The sequence below is a fragment of the Trematomus bernacchii genome, unplaced genomic scaffold (assembly GCF_902827165.1).
Source record: "Trematomus bernacchii unplaced genomic scaffold, fTreBer1.1, whole genome shotgun sequence".
Lineage (NCBI taxonomy): Eukaryota > Metazoa > Chordata > Actinopteri > Perciformes > Nototheniidae > Trematomus > Trematomus bernacchii.
This window is the reverse complement of record NW_022987727.1, coordinates 3634195-3657593: the sequence shown is the minus strand read 5'-3', so window position 1 is coordinate 3657593 and position 23399 is coordinate 3634195. Positions and strand designations below refer to the sequence as shown.

Below are 23399 nucleotides of genomic sequence, written 5' to 3'. Positions count from 1 at the left end.
GTGGAAATACATTTACACGGGTAAAAGTGGGTCATCTCTCCTGGAAAAACCCCCCCGAGGGGAGAGGCCTGTCACAGATAGGAGTACATGCAGTAAGGAGGACCATCTTCTCAATGTTCAGGCTCATTCCTCATGACCTATTGCTCCCGCACTAAATACATACATTCTGCTTGCCCATTTCCAGCCGTGAAAGACCCCACACTCATATACCTGAATGTCATTTTAGATTCCGTTTCACGGTCTGAATTATTCAGTCTACACCATTTGTTACTTTGCTTGAACTGTAAAGTCACTCAGGGGATCTCACTGCAGCTCTCTGCCTGCAGTTATTCTTCTCTTCTTCAGTGTGTGTGTGTGTGTGTGTGTGTGCGTGCGTGCGTGCGTGCGTGCGTGCGTGCGTGCGTGCGTGCGTGCGTGCGTGCGTGCGTGTGTGTGTGTGTGTGGGGGGGAAAGTGAGCATTAGATTAGCCCTGTCATTAGCCATTTTTGCATTTACTCTTTTGCATGTACAACGAAGGCTTCATGTTCTCTATGGATGCGTTTTTAAGACACATGGATTATTTCTTTACACATTTTGCCAAAAGACATAACTGGCCTTTTTTTAAACTCTTGAGTAGCAGGGTATCTGTTCTGCAATTTGTATGATTGTACGTCGGCCAGACAGGTGGAGTGTTAGTTTTGTTGATTCAGCAGATGAACAAAGCCGAATTCAGTTGTTCAAGTGTCTCTCAATCTAAAATATTCATAGGTTTTATGAAGTTACCGGTGGAGCCAGCCTCCTATCCAGAAAACAAACTGACTCCCGGAGACACAATCCAATACCTGGGCACAAATTAAATTATACGTGGCCTACCAGGTCAAAAAGAGACCCTCTTTTATTATTTAAACTCCTGAAATGAAATTTGGAGCCGAAAGGAATAACATCAAAGCAAAGACTCCCCCAGGGGCTGTCCTGAAAGATGTGTGGACACATTAGTCACCGGAGGCGAAGCTGAGCTGGTTCGATTTGGCCTGTACAGTTTGGTCAGCAGCAGTACATTCAACATTATTACCACAGGGATCTGATATGTGCAAATATTCAAAAAATAACAAAACATAACAGCTTTTGAGAACACTAATAAGAAACCTAAAGTGTGGGAATGAGCGTTGCACATAACTCATTCTTTATGATTTACCGTATTTCTTAGGAGCAAAATCTAAAGGCCCAGTGAAGCAGGTCATTCAGTCCTTTGCTCTATGGGCAGAGGAATTTGGGGGGCGAAGTCCAAACTGAGAGGTGGGAGGTGGCAGAGGTACGCGACAGGGCCGGGCTGAGCAGTGCAGAGCAGCAGACAAGATCTTAAAAGGAAGGTGTGGCTGTTCGAAAGGTTTGATTAACAGTCGCAAATTCCCTTTAAACCCAGTCTGCTGTGGGTCAGAGCGCCCTGTTCCTGAGCCTCAGATGATGCGCTGGGTGAGAGCTCTGCCTCCGAGAAGGTGAACCTGTTGACCTGTGGGGGAATCTCAGGAGAGCCCCTCTAACAAAACACAAGGGGTAAGACAAGTGGAGCAGAACACGTCCTATAAATCATCAGATCTAGTGCTACTGGCTTACAAACCCCTAAAAGAAACAGAAAGCATGAGAGAAGTTTTTAATAAGCAAGACAAGGGTGGGGAGGGAGGGAGAAAGGGAGGGAGGTGAACGTCCTCTGGGTAGTGTGAGAGCAGCACTTACATTCACTATGGCCTCCTTAGTCTGGGCCATGTCTGATATGACGCCGTCAGTGATGATGAGCAGAACAAAGTACTGGGACCCATCCTGCACTGCTGCTGCATAGCTGAAAACAAAAATGAACTACATAAAGTCGTTGAAGACAGTACAACATAGACTATGTTAAAGTAAATGTAAGTTAAAAATAGATTATGCAGACAATATGTTTATGAATTTACATAAAACTCTGAGATTGGTTTGAACAACCACAGAGAAAGTCGGAGAGCAGCAATCACTGAGTCGCAGATTAAAAGCAGAGACAAAGTGGCCCCCCGCCCACCATCTGACACAAAGGCTTAATATAGATATGCACAGAAGTGAAATACATTGTATGGCAGTTCGTGTCTCGCAGGTCTATAGACAATATTATGAAACCCATCAGAGGCAGCACAGTGAGTGTGGCCTAGTTTCATTTGCCCATCGCTGGCTCGTTTATGAATTATTTATCAAACTGTTTATGCAAGTGCTGCAGTCTTATTCTCTCAGAGCATTATTGATCACCTTGCAATGATTGAACACACTTGATGAGCAAAAGGAGGGGAAATCGTGGCAGAACACTGTAAGAGCCAAGGACAGGTCAGAGGTCAGCCATTACTCTCGCTCTCAAAATGGTGAATTTGACTTTGAGGCGCTGGCAGTTTAATCAAAGAGCCTGACAAAGGCAAGAGCGATGACCGGTGTTTAGGAGATCAAAAAGAGCTTGGTCTTCCCTCTTCCCTGCAACAAACTCACTTGAGACATTTGATCACATTGGAAGAGTAATAACTGTATGACAAAAGACAATATTGGGAATTGAAGAGTGTACATTTTTCGAGATTAAGAAATTCAAATCTCTTCGATCAATTTTCTTTTTGTATTTTCTGTATTTATGAATTTATTGGGTTTTATAGTTCTCTGGTTTTTTATGATAGGACCTGATGATGATGCGTTTTGCTAGGAGCTTTTCTGTCTTTTTCACCACTGATTACATCCCTTAAAAATAATGATATAACTTCTATTTGTGTTGGCAACAGATAATACTGCACTCGTGGGTGATTGTTGATGCATCGTTGTATGCAAAGGAAGCACGATGTGTGTTCGGGTCAGACAGGGCAACAGTTGCGTAGTGAAGCTGCCTGGGGAAAGGCCTTGAAAAAGTCGTAGCTTTGGGGCCCTTGGTACTCTAATGTGGCTTGCTCATGTATTCATGTAGTAATTTTTAACAAAGCAGAAATACAAGTCAATGCTGAATATGTCATCTAAAAATCAGGTTCAGAACTGCAGTTCACAAACGTTTAGTCATTAATATTCAAGTTAAAGGCAAGTTATGATACTGAGAGCTAAATCCCAGCATGAGTTAGGTATTAATATACAGATGGGGGGGGGGGGGGGAGTGTACACCTGTACATTATTATAAGTTCACTTCTGTCTGAATCTTGACATTTTTCAACAAAACATGTGGTGCAGCCCCCAACCGCACTAGATGTCTATAAAGCAATGCAGCACCTGCACTCAGAAATATCTGGTCCCACATACTGTACGCCTGATTACCATTTCTATTCATCTCCGCTTGGCAGCCGATTGTTTATTTTCCCTTCATTAGTTCTGCTCAATTCAAAGAGAACCCATCACTCAATGTTCTAATACCTTTGACAGCGGGTATTTTTTTTTACAGATTGACTTTCAAAGAAAGGACAGATGTGCTCTGTGATGTTGACTGGTACAGCAATTTGTTCTTGTACCTTGCCACATGATTCACAACTGGAGCAAAGTTGGTGGGTCCGTAGAGCTGAACCGTCTTAAGGCTTTGATGGTAAGCGTCAAGAATCCCCTGCATGCCGTTACAGTACGGGTTCTCAATGTTGCCATTCTGAGAGAAAAAAACCAAAAGCATGAACAGTAGTCAGAAGGGAATACAATAGGCTTGACATCACAATGTGATTGTTGTTGTAAACACCATTGAGTGTGCCGCAGTACCACAATGTTTCTGGGATAAGTTACTGTAATACCAAGCTTAAGAGTATCGGGAAACTTGTTTGTTAACAATATTCATGAAGCAAAATACTGTATATACATGTACATTTAATCTTTTTGAATTCAAGACGTTTACATATAGTTCAAATCATGTTTAGCCTAGCAAAGCACAAATATATGTTGGCTATTTAATACATAGTCAACAACAAAGGCCGATTTCCCGGATTGTTGATACCATAATGTATCTCTAACAGTAGTGAATGATAAATACTGTGCACTGGAAGAAAAGGACACATATAGGTCAGTGCCAGAAGAAAAAAAGTATTATCTTTGATTGTTGTGACGCAATATTCAGTATTTTGTTGAAATAATGATTGAATGAGATTCTAGTACATGAGAGAAAACATTCAAAAGCAGAGAGACAAGCAGTTAACCTACCTTGAATTAAAACACATGTATTGTTGTTAACTGTCATGTTAGATAGCCAAAAATATTTTAAACATACATCCAACAACCATTTTCTATTTCTAAATGGGTTGAATACAAAACAAAAAGGGTGTTAAAAAGACAACATGGCCCTGGGTAAACAAACTTCTAACTTCTTCTTCTAGCTTCCTAATAGCACATTTCTTAACAAACATACTGTATATTACCAAAGTATTTCAACCAGGACTCAAACTTTACTTTTAAACCCATTTACGAGTCAAAAGCATGAAAGAATGAGGCTTTAATTACATGGTGAGATGAATCTTAATTAGCTAATTTTAATGGAAACATGGAGTGATGCAGACGTTACCCAGCAGACAGAGTCCTGATGAGGCTGTACTATGCAGCAGCCAGAGCACATTAACTGGTAGAGAAGCCAAATTGATTTAAGAAGATTCTCCAGCCTTACAGAAGCTCATTTGCACTATAAAAGGTAAATGAAATTCACTCTGAATTATGCATATCTGTCTGAGGTGTGGAAGTATTCATCTCAAAATGCGCACATCCATATTGCACGCTATCCATACAGTACATGAGCATGAAAACACAAATGAGTGCTCATACTCAGAGATAAGCTCCATTGGGACGGCAAAAACTCATTTTCACATTATAGTCTGATTAAAATGATGAACAATTCTGAAGCTGAATTAAAACACGAGTGTCTGAAATAACCCAGCGGAAACTTCCAGGCCTGAAAATAAAGAAGTGCAGAAATTACTTAAACCTAAATTATTTCTAATTACTAGAAGGGGGTGACTCCACTTGTTTGCAAAAAGAAGTAAAATGGTATAGAAGTCTAGGATAAATTATCGCTTGATTCTTTACCTCAGCCAACCTTTTCCAAAAAAAATGTTTTGTCTAAATTGTAGTTTCAAGTCTTCTTTAATACAGCATGATTTTGTAACTCATGGTCTCGTATAGAATAAAATAGACGATAAAGTTGGTAATGAAAGTGTGCACTGTTTTCTTTTTTTGTCCTGAGAACAAACTTGTTTAGCATCCCAGTTAGAATCGCCCTCTTGTGTCGCCCCAAAATAACAAAATGGATGAAAACTTGAGGCTTTAAAACAGAATTCTACAAATCAACGATTGATGAATTCGCTCACTTCCTATACAGTCTATGTAAAAAAAAGCTCATAGTTTCCTCACCAGCGGGAACTCATGGGAGACCCTTCCATCAGGGGGCAGCTTAGCACCAAATCCCAGAGCCGGGAACATCTTATCACTGTCATAGTCCTGGATGATCTCTCCCACGGCTTTGAGAGCCATAGCATAGGCATTCATCTGGTAAGGGTTCATGTAATGCAGTGAAGTAGACTGGGACGGATTTCCTTCCAAGACAAGAGAAGTCAGAGTCAGTGAAGCAAACCATCAGAGTGAGGCCGGGCCGACAGCTGCAACCAGAGCAACGTGAGAGAGCCTCAACTAAATAAAGGATCTTCTGAATCAGAGGTGTTCGATGTGACTATAATGTGCTAATAACAATACTAGGATTCAAAACGTGTCTTTTCACTTAAGGAAGGAAGGAAGGAAGGAAGGAAGGAAGGAAGGAAGGAAGGAACAAGTACCTCAAAATTGTACTTATTTACATTTCTTGGTTAAATGTGCTTACATTTACTTTTTAGACACAACCTCCACATATACTGCATATTTTGTCCTTACATAAGCAGCATATTGCTTTCTTTTTACCCTGCACAAGATACATGTTTTGTTTACCTTTTCTGAGTTCAGTTTATAATCCTTTGTGCTATGTATAAAAGATGGAATATAACAAGCAGGGAGAGAAAATCCAACCCCTTCTTTGATTCATGAAAAATGCCATATTCATGCATCAGAAGACAAATGGAAGCAGAACAGGGTGATGGCAGTGAAAACACTCACCGTTTGATGCAGTGAAATCAATGGCCACTGTGAAGTGAATCTGAGTCCTGAAACAGATGAAAGGGGGGGAAAGATGGTGTTAACAAAAAAGAGGAAGGAGAACTCAGCGCTGCAGTTTAATGAGGCTCTCCCTGGTTTCACCGTGCTGCTCTACCTCTCATCTGTGACAAAAGAAACCCCATATAGTGAAGATAATACACCTTTACGGTCTGGGTAACATAGGGTCTAATCAAGTTTTTATTGTTCAATTTAATCAAAGCATACATTTTCTAACAGTCAAACAGCATCCAAAATACTTTCTTTAATAACACCTGAAGTCAAGATTTAACAGCACAGGGGCTGAGTCAGGCACAAATCCCTTGAAAACCATTACAAAAATAATTTAGGCAGAGTAATCTGGCTGGCTTTATGATTTGACTGAACATAACAACGAGGAAAGCTATGATTATAAACCCAGCATAGAGCTGTAAAGAGAGCCCAAGATATATGAACATTTACACAATCCTGCATACGGTGCACCCAATCGTCCCATCTAGTTATATAATAATCTTTATTTACATTTGTTTCATTGTTACTCTCTTTATTTCACATGGTTGTTGTTTAATCAATAAAACATTTGTCTTCCAGCCACTGTACCCTCTGTGAAAAAGCAGCCTCACAAAATGTCTAAAAACTGCTGGTTAGATTGTATTCATGAACCCGCAATAATAGCCAAAACCTTTACATAAAACAAAACATGGCCTAACTAGTCTCTGCTGGATTTCCCCGTTTGCCCAGTGGGACAAACGGGGAGGGAAAGGGAAGGGGAGCATAGATCAAAGTGTGTGCTCTTTCATTGTGATTAACACTGATTGCCTTTCCTGACTTCACCTCTATTCAGATATTCCCACGAGCGCAGTATTGGAGATAATGGCGACTTCCTCCTGGGAGACTTTGACCCTAGCTCATTAATCAGCATTGAGCTGACTGCTCAGCTGACAAAGGGAAATTGTCACAATGGCATGCTGCCTCAATTTGAAACTCTCTGCTGATTTCTATGGTTAGTTTTGAATATTTGCCTAAAAGGGGGAAGTGGTAAGGTAGGGTTCAGGCAGAGTGCAGGACCGTAGTGATAGTCACACAGTAACTGTCAGTCAAACTGCCAATTACAGTCGATCATCAGAGCATTACCTGGGGAGTTCGTCCTCAGACAGTAGCTGCTACACTCTGCAGTGAGCCAGAGTATCGATATGGTCAATTACGTTCAATATCACAGTGTTTAAAAAGGTACATCGCATTACGGGTGTAACATTTAAAGCTTTAACATCCTAAACCCATTAAAACTCATAATCCTTAAATATATATAAGAATAATCACATACTGTAGTAAGAAGGGCAATAGCAGAGCGCAGACCTCTTTTCACTGGGTGAACAGATTCAGAAATCAGGGCATTCTCATTGACCCTTTTTATTGGAGAAAAGACAGACGATGGACACATGGTGTTCTGGGGCTGAGAGTTTGATCTCCCATCACACACTGAGTGCCTTGGGTTCACATTTTTATGTTTACTAAATCTTTATTTAATAAGATTTAATCAAGATGTATTTATTATCTTCTTATTTGTTTAAGATGCAAGCTTACAAATTATCATGGGACATGAAAATCTATGTGGATTGAGGTTGACTGATGCTGCAGTTGTGTCTGTTTGCTAGGTCTTGAACCAGTGGCTGGTTTTAGGTTACTATTTGTATCCGTGCATTATATCGATAGTCCTTGAGATAGGGCAATTATTCAGTCATCCTTCCATATCATGCCTGTCTTTGAGTGGACTATCGCACTGTGGGCAAATTAATGTACCATCATCTGTTCCTACATTTGATCTGGAGTTCATACTGTAAATCTGACACCAGCCTTTTAATGGCAGCACATCCTGATCCAGAACAAATCCCTTCAGAACAAGCAGTCCAATAGTTCCCTGTGGGCTTCAGTCTGTCCTTTCATATCATCGCAACTGGCAAAGCATCTCCTCTTCTCTCAGTTTTGTTCTCAGATAAAATGACAGCTTCTCAACCACTGTGTGCATCACCTTGAATTACTGCAATAGTTTAAAATAGGTATAACCAGATCAGTGTCATACTGACTTTCCCCCAACAGTTAGCACAAACAACATATGGCAGGACTCTTTGTAACATGAAATCCCTTCAGACTTGGCAATCTGGGATGAATGGGATATTAAATGTAATGTAAAACAGTGTGACAAAGAATGCAGCTACACCCACGAGCCCATCAGTATGTGTTGTAAATTGGCCAATCTTCACTACTGTACATCAATGAGCAGTTATGCACAGCGCTTTTAATGAGATGCAGGGAGGTAAACACAAGGGAGTAGGTTTGCTTACAAAAGTGGGGGGGTAAAATAAACACAATATTCAGCATCTTTTTCCCTTCATTAAAATGTTTTATATTTTATGCGATATAGTATAGTAAAGCTATTTGGCAGCAAGCTTACTTAAATTGTCTCTATTGATGGAGACCTAATAGTTGATTGTAATGTTTACTCTATGTGCTTTACTGCCTTTTCTAAAATATTGATGTGTATTTGAATGAATCCTGCGATACTGAGACATTGGGTCTGAGCATATTATGCAGGTATTGATTTTAAGCCTGAATTCAGCTCCAACAACAACCACCAATAATGTCAGCCTGTATGAAGCCTGATATGTGAAACACAGGACAAAACTAGTATAGCACTTGTTGGTCTACTTTACTGTTGATAATGTTTCCAGTATTTGCGTGACAATAAAGAGCAGAGTGAACGGTTCAGGTAAGCCATTCAATTAGTTGTTTTTTTAAAGTCAAATTGTGGATCTGACCTGAGGCATTCACATAAAATATCCTAGTTAAAACTATTTTGCTTTATTACAACATCACATAAATGCAGACCAATTGCCCTTTTTTCTTGCAATGTTAAAACATAAATAATATAATAAAAACTCCTGGTATCTGACTGGTCATTTGGACACGTTCCAAAATGTAATGGCTTGTTCTTTGGCCCATTCGTTAAGCGTAGTTTCTGAGTTGTGAGTAAAATAAATCTGGTCTCTGGACGGGACCTGGACTGTGAGGACTGACATTGAGAATTTATGAAGAAAATAAACCTAAAACTATAAAGGTAATGTATATTTAGATTGTGGCAGCAACAGAAAAGCTCAGGTAGGTCTACTGTGGAAAGATTTGGGTTACAGTTGCTGCAATTCCCTGAACAAAATTGAACACCAATATAAATGTAAAGTGTTTTGCCTCTGCTTCTCAGTGCAGGAGCAACAGTGGCTCCATGTCACAAAGAAACATTGCAGCACAACACGTACCGAGGATATTTGAACATTAAAACCATTTCCCTCCTGTATCTTTGCAAAGTTAACAGATAACAAACCACTAACTGTGCAGCAAAAAAATAAAGTGGCAGAAGAATGAAGAAACATCTCTCAATGTGTAAGAATCAGTGAATACCAGAGGGAAGTTTTAGAAGAAGATGAAAATAAAATGGAGTTAAAACCCCCCAGTCTGATCCCAGAGAAAGCCTAAATAAAATCGCATCACTTTCTTCAATTTCAGGACAACAAGATATTTTGGGATGAAACTATTAAAGCTTAATACGATTTGCACAAAACAGAGACTCCACACAAGTCATTACACGGCCGATCACACTGCAGATTTAATTTAAAAAGAAGCATCTCAACATGCGATGAAAAGAATATAAATCTTTTATTAGCCTCTCCGAATCAGAGCCGCATGTGGCTTTTGGACTCTAATTACCTCTGTTTGACTTTATCTCTGCCCCAGTTGAACGTTAATGAAAATCTTGGAAAAAGTCATTCTCTGGGAAACCGATCATGATTTAACGGTGTGTCTGGAGAAGAAATAGCTTTTTTTTACCCTCCACTCCACCAAAATCATCTAAATACATCATGTTAGTAATCACTTAAAAAGGGAGAAGTAAAGAAAACATCTATAAGATCTTTGGATCTGATGTTTACAGTTTGAAGAAGGACTCTGCTCACATTTCTCATCATCTCTCTGAATGGAAGCGTTGATTCAGGATCAGCTTTATTTTAAATTGCGTTTAGAACTTGTGCATGATTTGAGGAAAAGTTTTCTCTTTCACCCACAGCCGTAGATGCCAAATCAAAACTAGGCGATCTTTTGAACAAACACCGACTTTGCCAGAACTCATGAATTTCAAATGTTGTTTATGCAGAAAATATGAATATTTGAGTCTTTTTTTATTCAAAACATTTTCAACTTGTACATCTGTCGATAGGCAGAATCTGTCCTAGTGCAATTTCTATTGACATAAGAGTAAAACAAGTGTTTTTGTATTAGTGATTTGTTGTATTATGTCTTTCATCAGATTGCTAACATCTCCTGTTTTTATTTTAGTGATAATAATGTGAGCTGAATGTTTCCTCGAATGCTATCTTCCCAAATAAAACCGCGTACATCTAATGAAGAGATTAAACATACATTTAATCTTCATTGGCCCATTTCCAGCTCCTACTGTACTCTAGGCCTGGCTCTCCCACTGGGGCCAATCTTTTCCTTTCTAATGAGCTTTTCAAAGTGTTTTCTCATCCTTAATTGGAAGGTTATGGGTATGGGGGTGGGTGGTTTATTCTCATAATGCGAGTGTTGTGAAGCCCTTTGAGACAGAAGCAGTTATTAAGGGTTACACAAATAATCTGACCTATCTTGATGAATGTTCACTGCAGAAAAGGCTCTAGCTATAAAGACGAATAGAACTTAAATGTTGCATAAAGGTTGAATCAACCAAAACAGTAGCTCTTTATTTGTAATTATCTTAAAGGTGGAAGTTTGAGAAACCGGCTCGAGATACACTTTTTGTTATATTCCATGGAATGCTCTTAACATCCCGATAGCAATGAATATCTTAAGTGCTTTGACAAAAAATCCATAAAAAAATGTCATCTGTGGAAGCCGTAATACTGTAAAAAGCACGACCAATCATTTTAGCCAATAACTGGATGGCCTACCTGCCTGTCAGCCTTCCATCTGTGCACAAACTTATCTCGTGCCCTCATTGGTCATGTGCGCGTTCGTGTGTGTTGGAGGAGGGGCTCTGTAAGGAAGTGGCAGATTTTTTCGGCTGTGTATTTTCAAATTCTAGCGCACTCGAGCTGGTTTCTCCAAAATGACCTACCCCACCTTTAAGTTAAACACCGTAAAACTGGTGTTTATTTTACCATGGATACAGTTAATCGCAATCCCATCATGGGTAATAATAATAATAATAATCATACTATTCATAATAATACATTTCTAGCCACTCACTCATTGTTTCATCCCTCCACTTACAGCACTAGTAATGTTGTTAGTTTGTCTATCAATTGATGCTTTTTGATATGATACATCAGGTAATTTAGGATTGGGGAGATTTGACGTAGTGAAATTATATCTTTGCAATCACAAATCTCATAGCTAACATAGCACCAATATATCATGAAGATCTAACAGCAGTGCAGAAATAATATCTTAAAATATTTAGGCTTGCATTTAAAATATACATAAGAGAGAGATGGCGTGGCCTACAAAGAACTGAAGGAAAGTGCACACATGTTCGGGCTCATAACATTAATATCGGAGGAAGGAGCGGAAAGCCACACACTCATGAATCAGATACGAGCTTTGTATTTTAAATGACAGCAATTAATGTTTCAGATCATAGAGGCCTTTGGCAGGAGAAAAAGAAGGGAGTATCCCAACTACATATGGCAACACAAACTACAGCTTCCAAAATACAATGTTGAAATAATACTTTTCTGAAATGGTCCAAACATAAACTGAGTATTATAACCTTCTTAGTGGTTGGATATGTGTCATGGATGTTGCAATGGATTGCACAAGTGAAACAAAGCGGTACCGAGTAAACTGCCAACTGAGTGTAGATCTAAATGACATTGAAAAAAGGTTTAGAAAATGAAGGGGCTGAAGAATTTAATATTCTAAAGTTAATGGATTTAAAGGAATCAAACTCACAATCATACAGGACAATTATCAGGTGTGTTGCTATGCACAAAGAAGTAAAATGTCATAAAATGATCTGAGATCAAACAGTTGGATTGTCTTTATTAATAACACACCTACATTATTTTTTCTCTTAGCCACACAAATTGTATGTGCAACTTGGAGATGTATTTTGTAATTTTGTATCTGTTTTTCCATTTTGTACTGGACACAGCGTTAATGTTAGAGGGTTTGAATGACCTCTCGCTCCATTTCTATGTTCTCGTTCTCAACTGTCACTGTCATGTTTTATATGTCACTCAGATGATTCTTGGCTTTTTCCAGAAGACAATGTACTGTAATATTGATTCAATGTCCTTCAACATCACCAAATACCTTAGTATTGTTTTTCACATCCAGCCTAGAATAACAGGGATTATGCACACCGTGATTTCGTTACCATCAGTCATATTGTTGGCATATTTCTTTAACTTAAAAGCCTTGGCACGCAGTATAGGTTAATTATGAGAAATGTGAATGAAGCTGGGAATTAATCAAACATAACAAATGTATGTAAATTATAATCCAGTTATTATTTAAAAACTAAGGGGGCTAGGTGTGTTGTCAAACTAATTCATTAATATAATGACAAAAAGATAAATGGGCATTAAAGGTCACCTATTGTGCAAAATTCACTTGTTCATGTCTTTTATACATCAACATGTGTCCCCTCTGTGTAAAGAGATTCTGAAAGGTTCAGGTTAACAGATTCTCTCACTTTCTGTCCTGATCCATTTATATAACAACCTGTCTGAAAATGAGCTGATCAGATTTGGGCCGCTTTATGATGTCATAACGATTTGTTGGCTTGTGTAACCATTAGCCAATCAACAACCAAGGTAACCCCCCCCACCTTATCACCTGAATCTCCTCCGAGAGCACCATTGTGTTCTTTTTAACCAAATATATGGCAGAGGGGCGTGGGGAGTGGCTCCTTATTTTCATCTAAAGTAACAGACAGAAAATCAGCACTTTTGAAACAGGGCTGAAACAGAGGGGATTATGGGATGCTACAATGATCTGTTTGGTATTTCGAGCCAAACACTTCAGAGATATGTTTTGTATACATCTGAGACCTATAATATATTGATGAAAAACAGTATAATAGGGGACCTTTAAATCGCTCCATGTAGAATATTTACATCAATTAAACCCAAAGTGTTTGGATGGATGTCACTTGGAAGTTCATTTAAATGCATGTAGCATTTCCACCTTCAGATACAAATTGACAATAACAACTATGTAGCAACAAAATGCAAGACCCTCAATATAAACATAAATACAGTGAACACAAAGCCTTGACATTAGCACAAAGAGGCAGGACTGTGTAAAATTGAGCCCTTCTGGATCCACTAAACCTGTCATGTTTTTGATTGTATCTTTCAGGCAATTCTTACCTCCGCTGCACCTTCTGAGACTCTTAATACACAAGGACTTTCATTGTTGAGAGCACATTTCAGGAGGGAGAACACAGAAGGCACAGAGTCTGCAGCGAGTTTTTCATGATGATTTAAACGACCTCAAGAGAGAATATCAGAACACAGATGCTGGAGTCATTTTCTTTTTTAGGGATTTATCTTTTCTTAAATTGCCGTGAGTCTTTTAAAGTAATAGTCTTTGTCATCAGCCCCTCTTCCAAGCACAGCGCTGAAACCACACATAAGTGCCTGATAAGCTTTTAACATCTCAAAATGTTTGTAACAAAAATTTGAAGCACCACTCCACATAATGTGTCACTCCCCATGCTGGGTCTCATTAATGGATGGGGTAATCTAGCACTTTTATATCTGTATTAAACAGTTTCCTGTTAAGATTACCGCGTTTCATTAACATGATGGATAAAATGCAGTTTCGGGCATCAGACTGATGACTTTATTAAAAGTTCAATTACACTCAGATTTTAGAGCACTGACATTAAGTAACACACGACTATCCTTTAACAACAGATTAAGGTCACAGAAAGACATGTGCAGCCTTAAATAGTAGCTGCAATCACATTTATTCTGATAAATACCAGAACTAGTGTGGTCTTCAGTAAGATCTAGGTTGAACCTGCCATATCAATTCAAAAGAAGCATATTTGTTATATAAATACAATTCTTGATTACTCTCTATTTAGGAAAACCTCCACTCTTCCTACACATGTTCACACACTTGGGTTCAGTCCAAGTTGTTCTCCTGGGAAGAGTCTTCTCAGGGGAACCATCAGTGTTTACTTGTTTACTATTTAACAGACGGCATGCCTTCTGTTGAATAACACCAGCAGTAATTACTACTTATTCCTGCATTTCCCCTCCAGGGATTAAAAAGGGATTATCTAATATCGTATTAAAACATTTACAACAATGAAAATACATAGCAAGGAACCACAAGAGTTCTCAGAGCTTGAAACACATCCATCTGTACTTTCTTTTTCTATTTTTCGGTGGAGCGCTGGATTTGGTGCATCATAAATATTACAGTTAAGCAACTTTTTGTGTGCAGCCATCTGCCAGATATGTCGCTCTACAATTCAGGAACACGGTTTTGCCATCTGAGCAAATGCTGCTATTTATGTCTTGATATCTGTATAATTTAGATTAAGATTAAAACTTGAGTTTCCTAAAAATCAACTGGAACATGAGAGCAAAATGGTTTAATGTGATCTTAAAACATATACAGACAATTTGTTGTTTATCTAGTTTTAAATCTTAGAGCTCACATTTAAAGTTGTTTACAGAACTTGGATAAGTGTAATGGGGATTTTTGATTATGAAACAATGTAAGATTCACAAACATAAAAGACCAGACCCCCAATTAAGTGAAATATGAATCTAAATGCAGTACATTTAGATTTGGAACCACACTGTGTAAGAACATCATTTTACTTCTCCACTGTCTCAACTAAATCGGAGGCGAACAGTTAGTGAAGCTAAGGATGAAAACACTTCGAGTGGATGTGAGTGTGTATATGTGTGTCCTTCTGTGTGAGCTGGAGAGAGACCACAGGACAGATCTGGGACACTCAGCCATCAGCAGCAAAGTAGCAGAAAACTGAAACCAGGGCAGCCACTGATCCATTGAGAAACATCGTTCCATATGTGACAGGTCGCCCGCCCTTAAATAAGCTCATGGATCTTCTCCATATTTTATCATAGTCATCCATATTCATTTACACTATAGTAGTGGATGTGGACAACAGTGTGTCGTTTGGGGCAACACTTTACTCACATGTGGAAACTTCCAGGCCACTGAGTAACCGCAGTGAATAATAATACTGAAGTACATTTTGGACAAGTGCTGCAATATGGGCAGCAGGGTAGATTGGAAAGAGGGGGGGGGGGAGTGGAAGTAGTGCCTTTAATGTACTGTATTCAATCTCAAAGCATGGATTTTCCACAACTTTATCTCTGTGAGTCACAACAATGACATGTTTACATGCTCACAACACACAACAGTTTGCCTAGGGCCCCCACCGACTCTAGGATCGCCACTGATGCAGAGTTAACGTCACACGGTATGTATTTCCCGTGTAAACGACGTGCGAGTGTTCACAACATTAAGATGGTTGTATGATTAATAAGTTGGATGTACTGTAATTAAAGTACTGTTGTTTGGCTGTTGTGAGGCATCAGATTTGTTTGGTTTTCAGAGTATAACATAACTTCTGTATAACATAGCACCATATTAAATACAATACATCATTACAATTCTAACATATTAATGTTAAACAGTATAAGAAATTAAATATCCACTGGATACATTTTTAAGAATAATTGTGCGTAATATTGCTTTTCTTCCCAAAAAATGACTTTGGTCTGAGTTATTAAAATTGCATCTACTCCTTCGTGAAGTAAACAACACATTTAAGTGCAAGAAAAATGTCTTCTTCTTAACTGTAGTGAACACACTTCACGCTGAATGGCTTCCAGACTAGCTGTGCTCTCATTTAAGATGAGCAGAGAGAAACTTTACCCCTCGAGCAGATACATGTGAAAACAGCCTTTTAGTGTCAAACTCTGCAAAAACATCATTCTGCACAGCGAAGCTCGAACATCCAAAGAAATAAAAAATAAGCAAAACCCAGAGTGAAGGGAAACTTTAGGAAAATGAATTATACATAGTCGGACTTCCTGTGTTAACGCCTTATTGATCCTGGCACAAAGATAATATACAAATACAAATATAAACAGTCATATCATCACCAGACAAACATTACACTCACCCTCCTTTGATGTAATCCAGGAAGGTGTGCTCTGACTCCACGTTGAATGACAACAAGGACACCTGAGGGAAAGAAAAGGTTGAAACTGATTATCATGCTTTGTAATTAGGGAAAACCAAATCTACCAATCTGCACATTAACACTGACCTCTGAGCTAACCACCCACAAAATGACTTATCCATGCAGAATGATTTTGACGCCCTGGCAGCATATTAGTATTACAATCACTGAGAGAACATCAGCCTGCCTGTGCGCTGATTGATAATCGGTGTGATGGATAACTAGCCACCGATTTTAATTACAGAGTCAACGCATACAACAAGAGCAGCCAAAGTACTCAGTAAAAGAAACCTGGCTCATTTATTAACATCCATCACTTCTCGTCACTAATAGGACACAGACAAGAGGTCCTTTGTGCATAACTAGGGACTTGGCGTTTCACCCCGTTTCAGGTCAGGAGAATGTTTTCCCTTGTACTTAAATGTACTGTCTGGATCATAAGCCCCAACACTGGGAATGGAAAAAAACATTTAACAGAGCAGAACTGCCTCATGCAATCCACTGAGAGAAAACTTCCCCGAGATATAAAAAGAAAATGTCGGGGTGTGAGTGCAACGGGAGAAATGCTCTTATCTCAGAAGTCAGTCTCACCGTCCCAGAGTTGATGTATCTCTTTTTCTTTATTTTCTTCTTTGCATTCACCACCTGGTATGAAGGCAGAATAGAAAAGAAGAATGATGATTATATAAACTTTCAGCACAGTTCTTGTTATCCACCCTTAGGCAAGTAATAAAAACATCTTTGTCCTACTACTCCATGTCTGTAAGGATAATGGGGCAGAGCGACTGAATCCAATAACTGCAGGAGGGGAGAATTGAGATAGCATTGATCATGCCTCGCAGCCAGATACTGATTATCCAGGGGGATTCGTATAAGCACCTGCACTGCGCTGTACATGTTTCCAGGCACATTACCGAAGGTGGGGATAGTGGAACAAATATAGCTTTAGCAATGATTCACTTGTGATAAACAGAATGATAACCACATTTAGACTCAATTGTAGAAATGCACCAGTGGAGAACAATGTGCTATGTGGGCAAATGCGTATATAAAAAGGTGAAAAGCAGGAAGACCTGATTTTAAATGATAACGGTACTCGAATATTTTTTAGAACCTGCAGGCAAAAACATTTGTCAAACAGTAAGCTATCGTAATCCAAAATCTCTACTGCTTATTCCATCGGTCTGCATAAAAACATACTATGAAGCACGAGCCTGGAGGGAACTGTGCTAAAGTAAATAAAGTAAAAGGTACACAGATGATGCCTCACAGCACCACAGCCATTAGGGATTCACAATATTGGATTTCTGCAGACATCCGATACGTCAATGTTTTCTTACTTTTTTTGACCGTTGCCAAATACTAAAACTGGTAACACCACATATTTAGTTTCAAACTAATTGCAGAGAACATTAGGTCCCTCATTCAGAGCAGTTAACATATTATGCTGTTATTGAGATGCAGACATTAAATGTAATGCTTTTTAAAATGTACAAGTTCATTGGGGAAAATAATGAAACATACTTCAACTATAGATATATTTATTCTGATGTAACATGTTAAAACACAACAGAAACATTTTTCCAACTAAATTGTTTCTCCTGGCTATATCACATTTTAAGGTGTTTATCTGCGGATGATCTGCCGGTATCATCGTGAATCCCTGGCAGCCATCAGTCTTTCCATGTTCACACCATGTCACACAGACATCACCTTTAATTACATCAGGCTCTGTTGACATTAGCCTGCTGTCACCCTCACTCACACAGCTAATGTTTGCAGGCCCCTGCATGTCAGGTTGAGAACACGGGAATCTGAAAAGTTGAACACGGCGGCCGGTGACCTATTCAAATTCTTTATTTGTCAATGGTGAAGAGGTAGCCTCATGTTGTTTTTGACCACATCTTGAAATTGATTCAAGAGCACTGACCTGGAAAAGAATAAATGAAGGAATTTCTGTGTTTTACTTTCTAATTAAAATACAAAGGTGTTTGGTGAAGGGTAATGGATGCACCTTCATCGGCCATATCAGCAATGGGAAAGGGCAACTCTGCATGCCACTCACTATTCTGTCTCTCTTTCGCACTTGGTCTCTCCTTACCTATTTCCATCTTACCACGACCCTCTAACTCTTCGTTGGCCCTGTTCTTTCCTTAAGCCACCTCCATGACTAATTCAAAAGCTAATGTAAAATGGCAAGTGTTTTAATAGGAGCCCCGAAGCACTGAACAGTAATACCCAATCTTACCCTCCAAGGACCAACCCAAAAAAACTGTAATCAGCAGCAATATGTTGCACTCCCATTTGTATTCTCCCCGCAGAAACACCCTTCCTCATCTGGTCAGCTGCACCACTTAACCTCTCAGATGCTTAATGCTGTGCAAGGTGAGGAGATGCAGAGGACGCTAGCTGTTGATCTCAAATAGCCATAACTCTAACAACTCCAACAACCAGAGCCTCCTGAGGTCATTCAACTTTGGATGACTTGCTGAGTCGAAGGGTGTTCTGATTTGGACTTAAATTGAAGTGTGTTTCTTGTTCCCAGAAAGTGAGCTTTTAGGCTAGTCATTGTGATAAAGCTGCAGCCACACATTCAGTAAAAGGTTGCGTACAGTTCTGTGCAGTTGTATGTGCTTCACCTGATTCGAACACCATAAGTAAGGCATATGGACACACAGAAATATATATTCAGAACTGGATATAAGGCCTAGGCTTGGAAAATTAGACATTAGGAGAGGTATGTTTTATATTGTGACCTGAATTATACTTGACAGGAGTTAAAAGAGCACAAAAAAGAACAGGATGAAGAATAACAATCTTCTAGACATAGTGCCGTGTAATTAAAATACTCAATAGTGAGGTCAACTTTAAGTTAATATGTACAATTATTATATATTTTAAAAGCCTCTTCCCTCTGAAATTAAACACAAATGGTTAGGACCTCCGACCGGCTGCCTTTATCTGAACTCACCTCGTGGACGTTCAACTGGTTTTGACCTCGACAGAGCGCTTTGTAGCTTGTGGTGAATTCACCAATGAAATCATGACTTGAGAAAAGAGACAAAAAGAGTATGACATGCTGTTCATTCAGATAAAGAAGGTACAACCCTGACACAGAATACACTTAGTAGAAAAGATTTATGAAGGTGATGAAAATGTAATTTATTGAGGAGGATATTATCCAGTAGGTTTTCAAATACAAGACATTTGCTTTTTAATGATGATGCATACATAATGACAGTAAGATAAATTAAAATGTAGAATTACAAAAACATTTACAGTATATAAGAATTAAAAGTGAAAGAGCTTTGCAGTTTTAATTGTGCAGAAATGTGTACAATATCATAAGAGTCTGATGAATGGCAAAGGGATGTCACTAAATAGTGTATTCATGTAATGCAATAAAGTATGCATATGTATACTGTGTGTGTGTGTGTGTGTGTGTGTGTGTGTGTGTGTGTGTGTGTGTGTGTGTGTGTGTGTGTGTGTGTGTGTGTGTGTGTGTGCATCCATTACCTCCCATCTCTGTCCCAGTCATACACCTCTGCCTTGATTGCCCTGTAAGACACATCACAAAAAGGAAAAAGTGTTGAGAACAGTTACGTAACACATGAAAGATACATCTAATTGTCCTTGAACCGAAACTTCCCAGAGAGCCTTTCCTGAAATGACACAGTTAAAAAAAGCTGTTAAAGCTAATTAATTACTAATGAAGGCTGAATTAAATCAACTTTTTTGCACGCGAAAGATGCAAACGTCTTTTTAAGGAGCTAAAAGGGTGCCAAAAATAGTTCTTTACATCATTAGTCACTGACAAATCATTTAACCTAAACTGCCACCACTAAAAACCCAAACAGCCTACTTCCTGCCAGGCTTGCATCCAATAAAAGCAACAAAAAAAGTATTGGTAAACTGCCATGAAGGACTTGTTTATAATTAAGTTTGTGTTACTTACTGAAGACAGAGTTCGGGGTTGATAGAGCTGCACATTTCACTGCACATGCCAAAGATATAAAAGTAACCTCTTGGGAGGGAGCATCATTTCAAGTTCTCAAAAAAGAGTTTGGAAGGCAAGAAACTAAATAACTATGCCTGAGATAATTTGCTGAGAATGAGGAAGGTGCTTGCTCTTTGTATCTGTATCTGATGGAAAGATCAGTGGCTTTGCCCCTTTCCTCCCATCAGCTGCTGTCAATCATGTGTCTCTGGTCTGGAGGAGGATTGGTGAAGTAGGGCTGCCCTGTTATCCTGACCTGAACTCATTCTATCTGCACAATGCAAGAGTTTTAATGTGAATATGTGAAACAACCAGTCACTTTTTCAATTTCAATTCTGAAAAAACATATTACATAGCCAGATAGTGAGATTTCAGAGACTTGATTTGAGAAACAATCACATTTTTCGTACACTTTACTAAAAATAAGTGTGTTCTGATATTCATGGCAGATGACTAACCAGTGATGTGTCAGTTAGCATACTTATTTTTCCTAATCGAATTTTTCGTGCAAGAAATGATCATGAGGAACACTACGACGCGATCGAGATCGGTTGTTGTTTTGACTTGCCAAAGGTTATTGTGGTAGAAGAATATATCAAATATAACTTTCTGTTTTCCTGTAGTGTAATATGCTATACTGCTGAGTGTAGGGGGAATCTTTTTTCTCTTTGTAGCTCAATCTGGGGAGTCTGCAGTATCTATAAAGATGAAAGAGCTCTGCATTTGACAAATGCCTGAGTCAAAGGAAATACAAAGCCTCAAAATCACTGTCGGATTATAAACCAGGACAACCCCTATTTTTACAAAGCCAATATGTTTGAAACATTATTCAATGATTAGCTGAGAATCAAAAAAATTACCAAGCAGTGGCTTTCGCTGTCTAGGACTTGAAAATAGAGCACATAAAAAAAGCTAACTGTAGATATTTCACAGGCACTGCAGGGAGACCCCTACATCTTGCCATTAAATCCTCAAAGGGAATCAGGCTCCTTTCATGCTTCCACTCCATCTGTCTGACCCAATTAGCTTCTCCAGGTGAGCAGAGCCGGGATCGCAGTGAAGAACCTAGGTTGACACCCAGCGTGTTGGAGAGGGCAATACCTGACATGTTCTTTGACGATTTGTACCCTTTCCCATGGCTGTCTGAGCCTACACACTTTTGTGCTTGTGCGAACACACTCACACTCACACTCACAAACGAACACATAGCAGGACTCCTCTGTATTTTGAGACACCTGTCAACATCTTAAGAGCGATGAGTGCAGCCACGTTCCCTTCACAATTGACTTTTTCCTCCATTTTTGTATGACTTTTCTGCCAAAACTGAGATCCAGATAAGATAGGAGTTTCACCTGGAGCCGCCAATCAGAAACTTAAATGCTCTGAAAGGCCAGTTGTGGGCAAATCAATAAACAGCCAGCCAAGATACAGTAGCTTATAGTCAAAAACTGTCCGGTAATGTTTCTCTTTTACACCAGATAAAATAACAGTAGAAAATCAATGGTGTCTAAATTTGACACTACCAATCCAACACCACATATTGAAAATCTGCTTGGCTTTGATTTCCAGTGGAAAATCACACTTCATCTGCAGAACACTTTATCGTTCATCCTGTTTTATCTCACCTCTCATAGTCTCCGTTGCAGAGCGCTCTGACAGGGATGGAGAAGGGCTGCCATACAGGGTGCAGCGTGTTTTTCATCACTTCAGTCTTGTGGCAGATGGTGAACCTGGAAACGCAGGTCGACAGGGATTCAAAATCCTAAAAGACAAATCTCTAAGAAAAAATACAGTGTGAAAATATTCCTGCTGCGCTTTGCTTTGAAACCATGTCTGCATGAATTCATCTCAGTGCCTCTGAGTTCAAGGGATTTCAATGTAATTCTTTCGACCTCGGATCACTTCCTCTTTGATCCCCACACCATCCTACCTGTCTTTGATAGGCTAAATGAAATACCTGCTGAGAAGAAGAAGAAGCAAGAGGCAAACTCACGTTCCATCCTCATTACTTCTGTAGAAGACCATGAAGGGGTCTGACTTTCCAAAGAAGTCCTTCTTATCTAGTTTGTTGGCACAGAATTGCATGGTGGCGTAATCCTGCAGACAAAGAAAAGAGAAATGAAGAGACAAAAAAGTAAAGGACATTTTAAATCCATGCTTCTGCCTCTGTTTTCCTACTGTTTGTTTATACATGCTGTATGCCAGGATATAAAAGCTCTGGAGCAACAAATAAAAGCAATGTGCTGAATTATAATAAGAGAGGGCAAAACAAGCCAGTGGGCCCTTGTTCCCAAACATCTTTTCTTTATTATGCAACTCCTGCATTACAACAGTGGATGGGATAAGAGCTATCAAATGGAAAATAGCTTGGTGTGCTGCATATAATCATGGTAACAGTATCAGAGACAGAGCAGAGGGAAGGAAATGGATGCTAAAACCAGCAAATGGAGGAGGGGAGGGGTTGTGTACAAAAGGGATGTGGAGTATGTGAGTGCTGCTAATGATACATTAGAAAGGCTGGCATTAACATAATTATACTAATTTTAGGCAGCATTTCAATGAGCGCTGCCATTAAAAGGACAATGAACCAGCCCCATAATGCTCTCGCTTCCAGATAGTCTGCCTGTGGTCAAGATATTAGTTGGTGTTGCACAGTGAGCACAAACTGGATAGGTAAATGTCCAGATCAAAAGAACTCTGCAGTGTTTTTCAGAAATGACAGCTTTTATCTCAAGATCATTTTATCTGAGACTTTCTTTGAGCATGCTCAACATACGGCATATGCAAGTCAAGAGTCTAACCATCATATCTTTAAGCCAGAGATGTGAGACCAGAAGACATTCAGAGCCCTCCACTGGCAGAAGAAGAGCTGTTTGTTTCCCCACTGGTCTCTCTAGCTTTTAGGTTTTGAAGTGCAGCTATTAGATCTGAATCAGCATGGTGCTTGGCTAGCCCTCCATTGATTGGTTTGACCCACATCAGTGAGGCTCGATCTGCCTCTGACCTGC

General features: G+C 39.2%; 1 protein-coding gene across 1 annotated transcript in view; it reads right to left on the bottom strand.

The window, feature by feature from the left end:
* The window catches only part of cpne5a (copine Va), a 69865-nt gene that overhangs the window by 5747 nt on the left and 40719 nt on the right, over nt 1-23399 (bottom strand). The window contains 10 exon segments of the mRNA XM_034144622.1: nt 1715-1817; nt 3472-3599; nt 5339-5520; nt 6071-6117; nt 16335-16396; nt 16986-17039; nt 19366-19441; nt 19911-19952; nt 22017-22121; nt 22385-22488. Coding sequence (XP_034000513.1) covers nt 1715-1817; nt 3472-3599; nt 5339-5520; nt 6071-6117; nt 16335-16396; nt 16986-17039; nt 19366-19441; nt 19911-19952; nt 22017-22121; nt 22385-22488 — 903 coding nt within the window.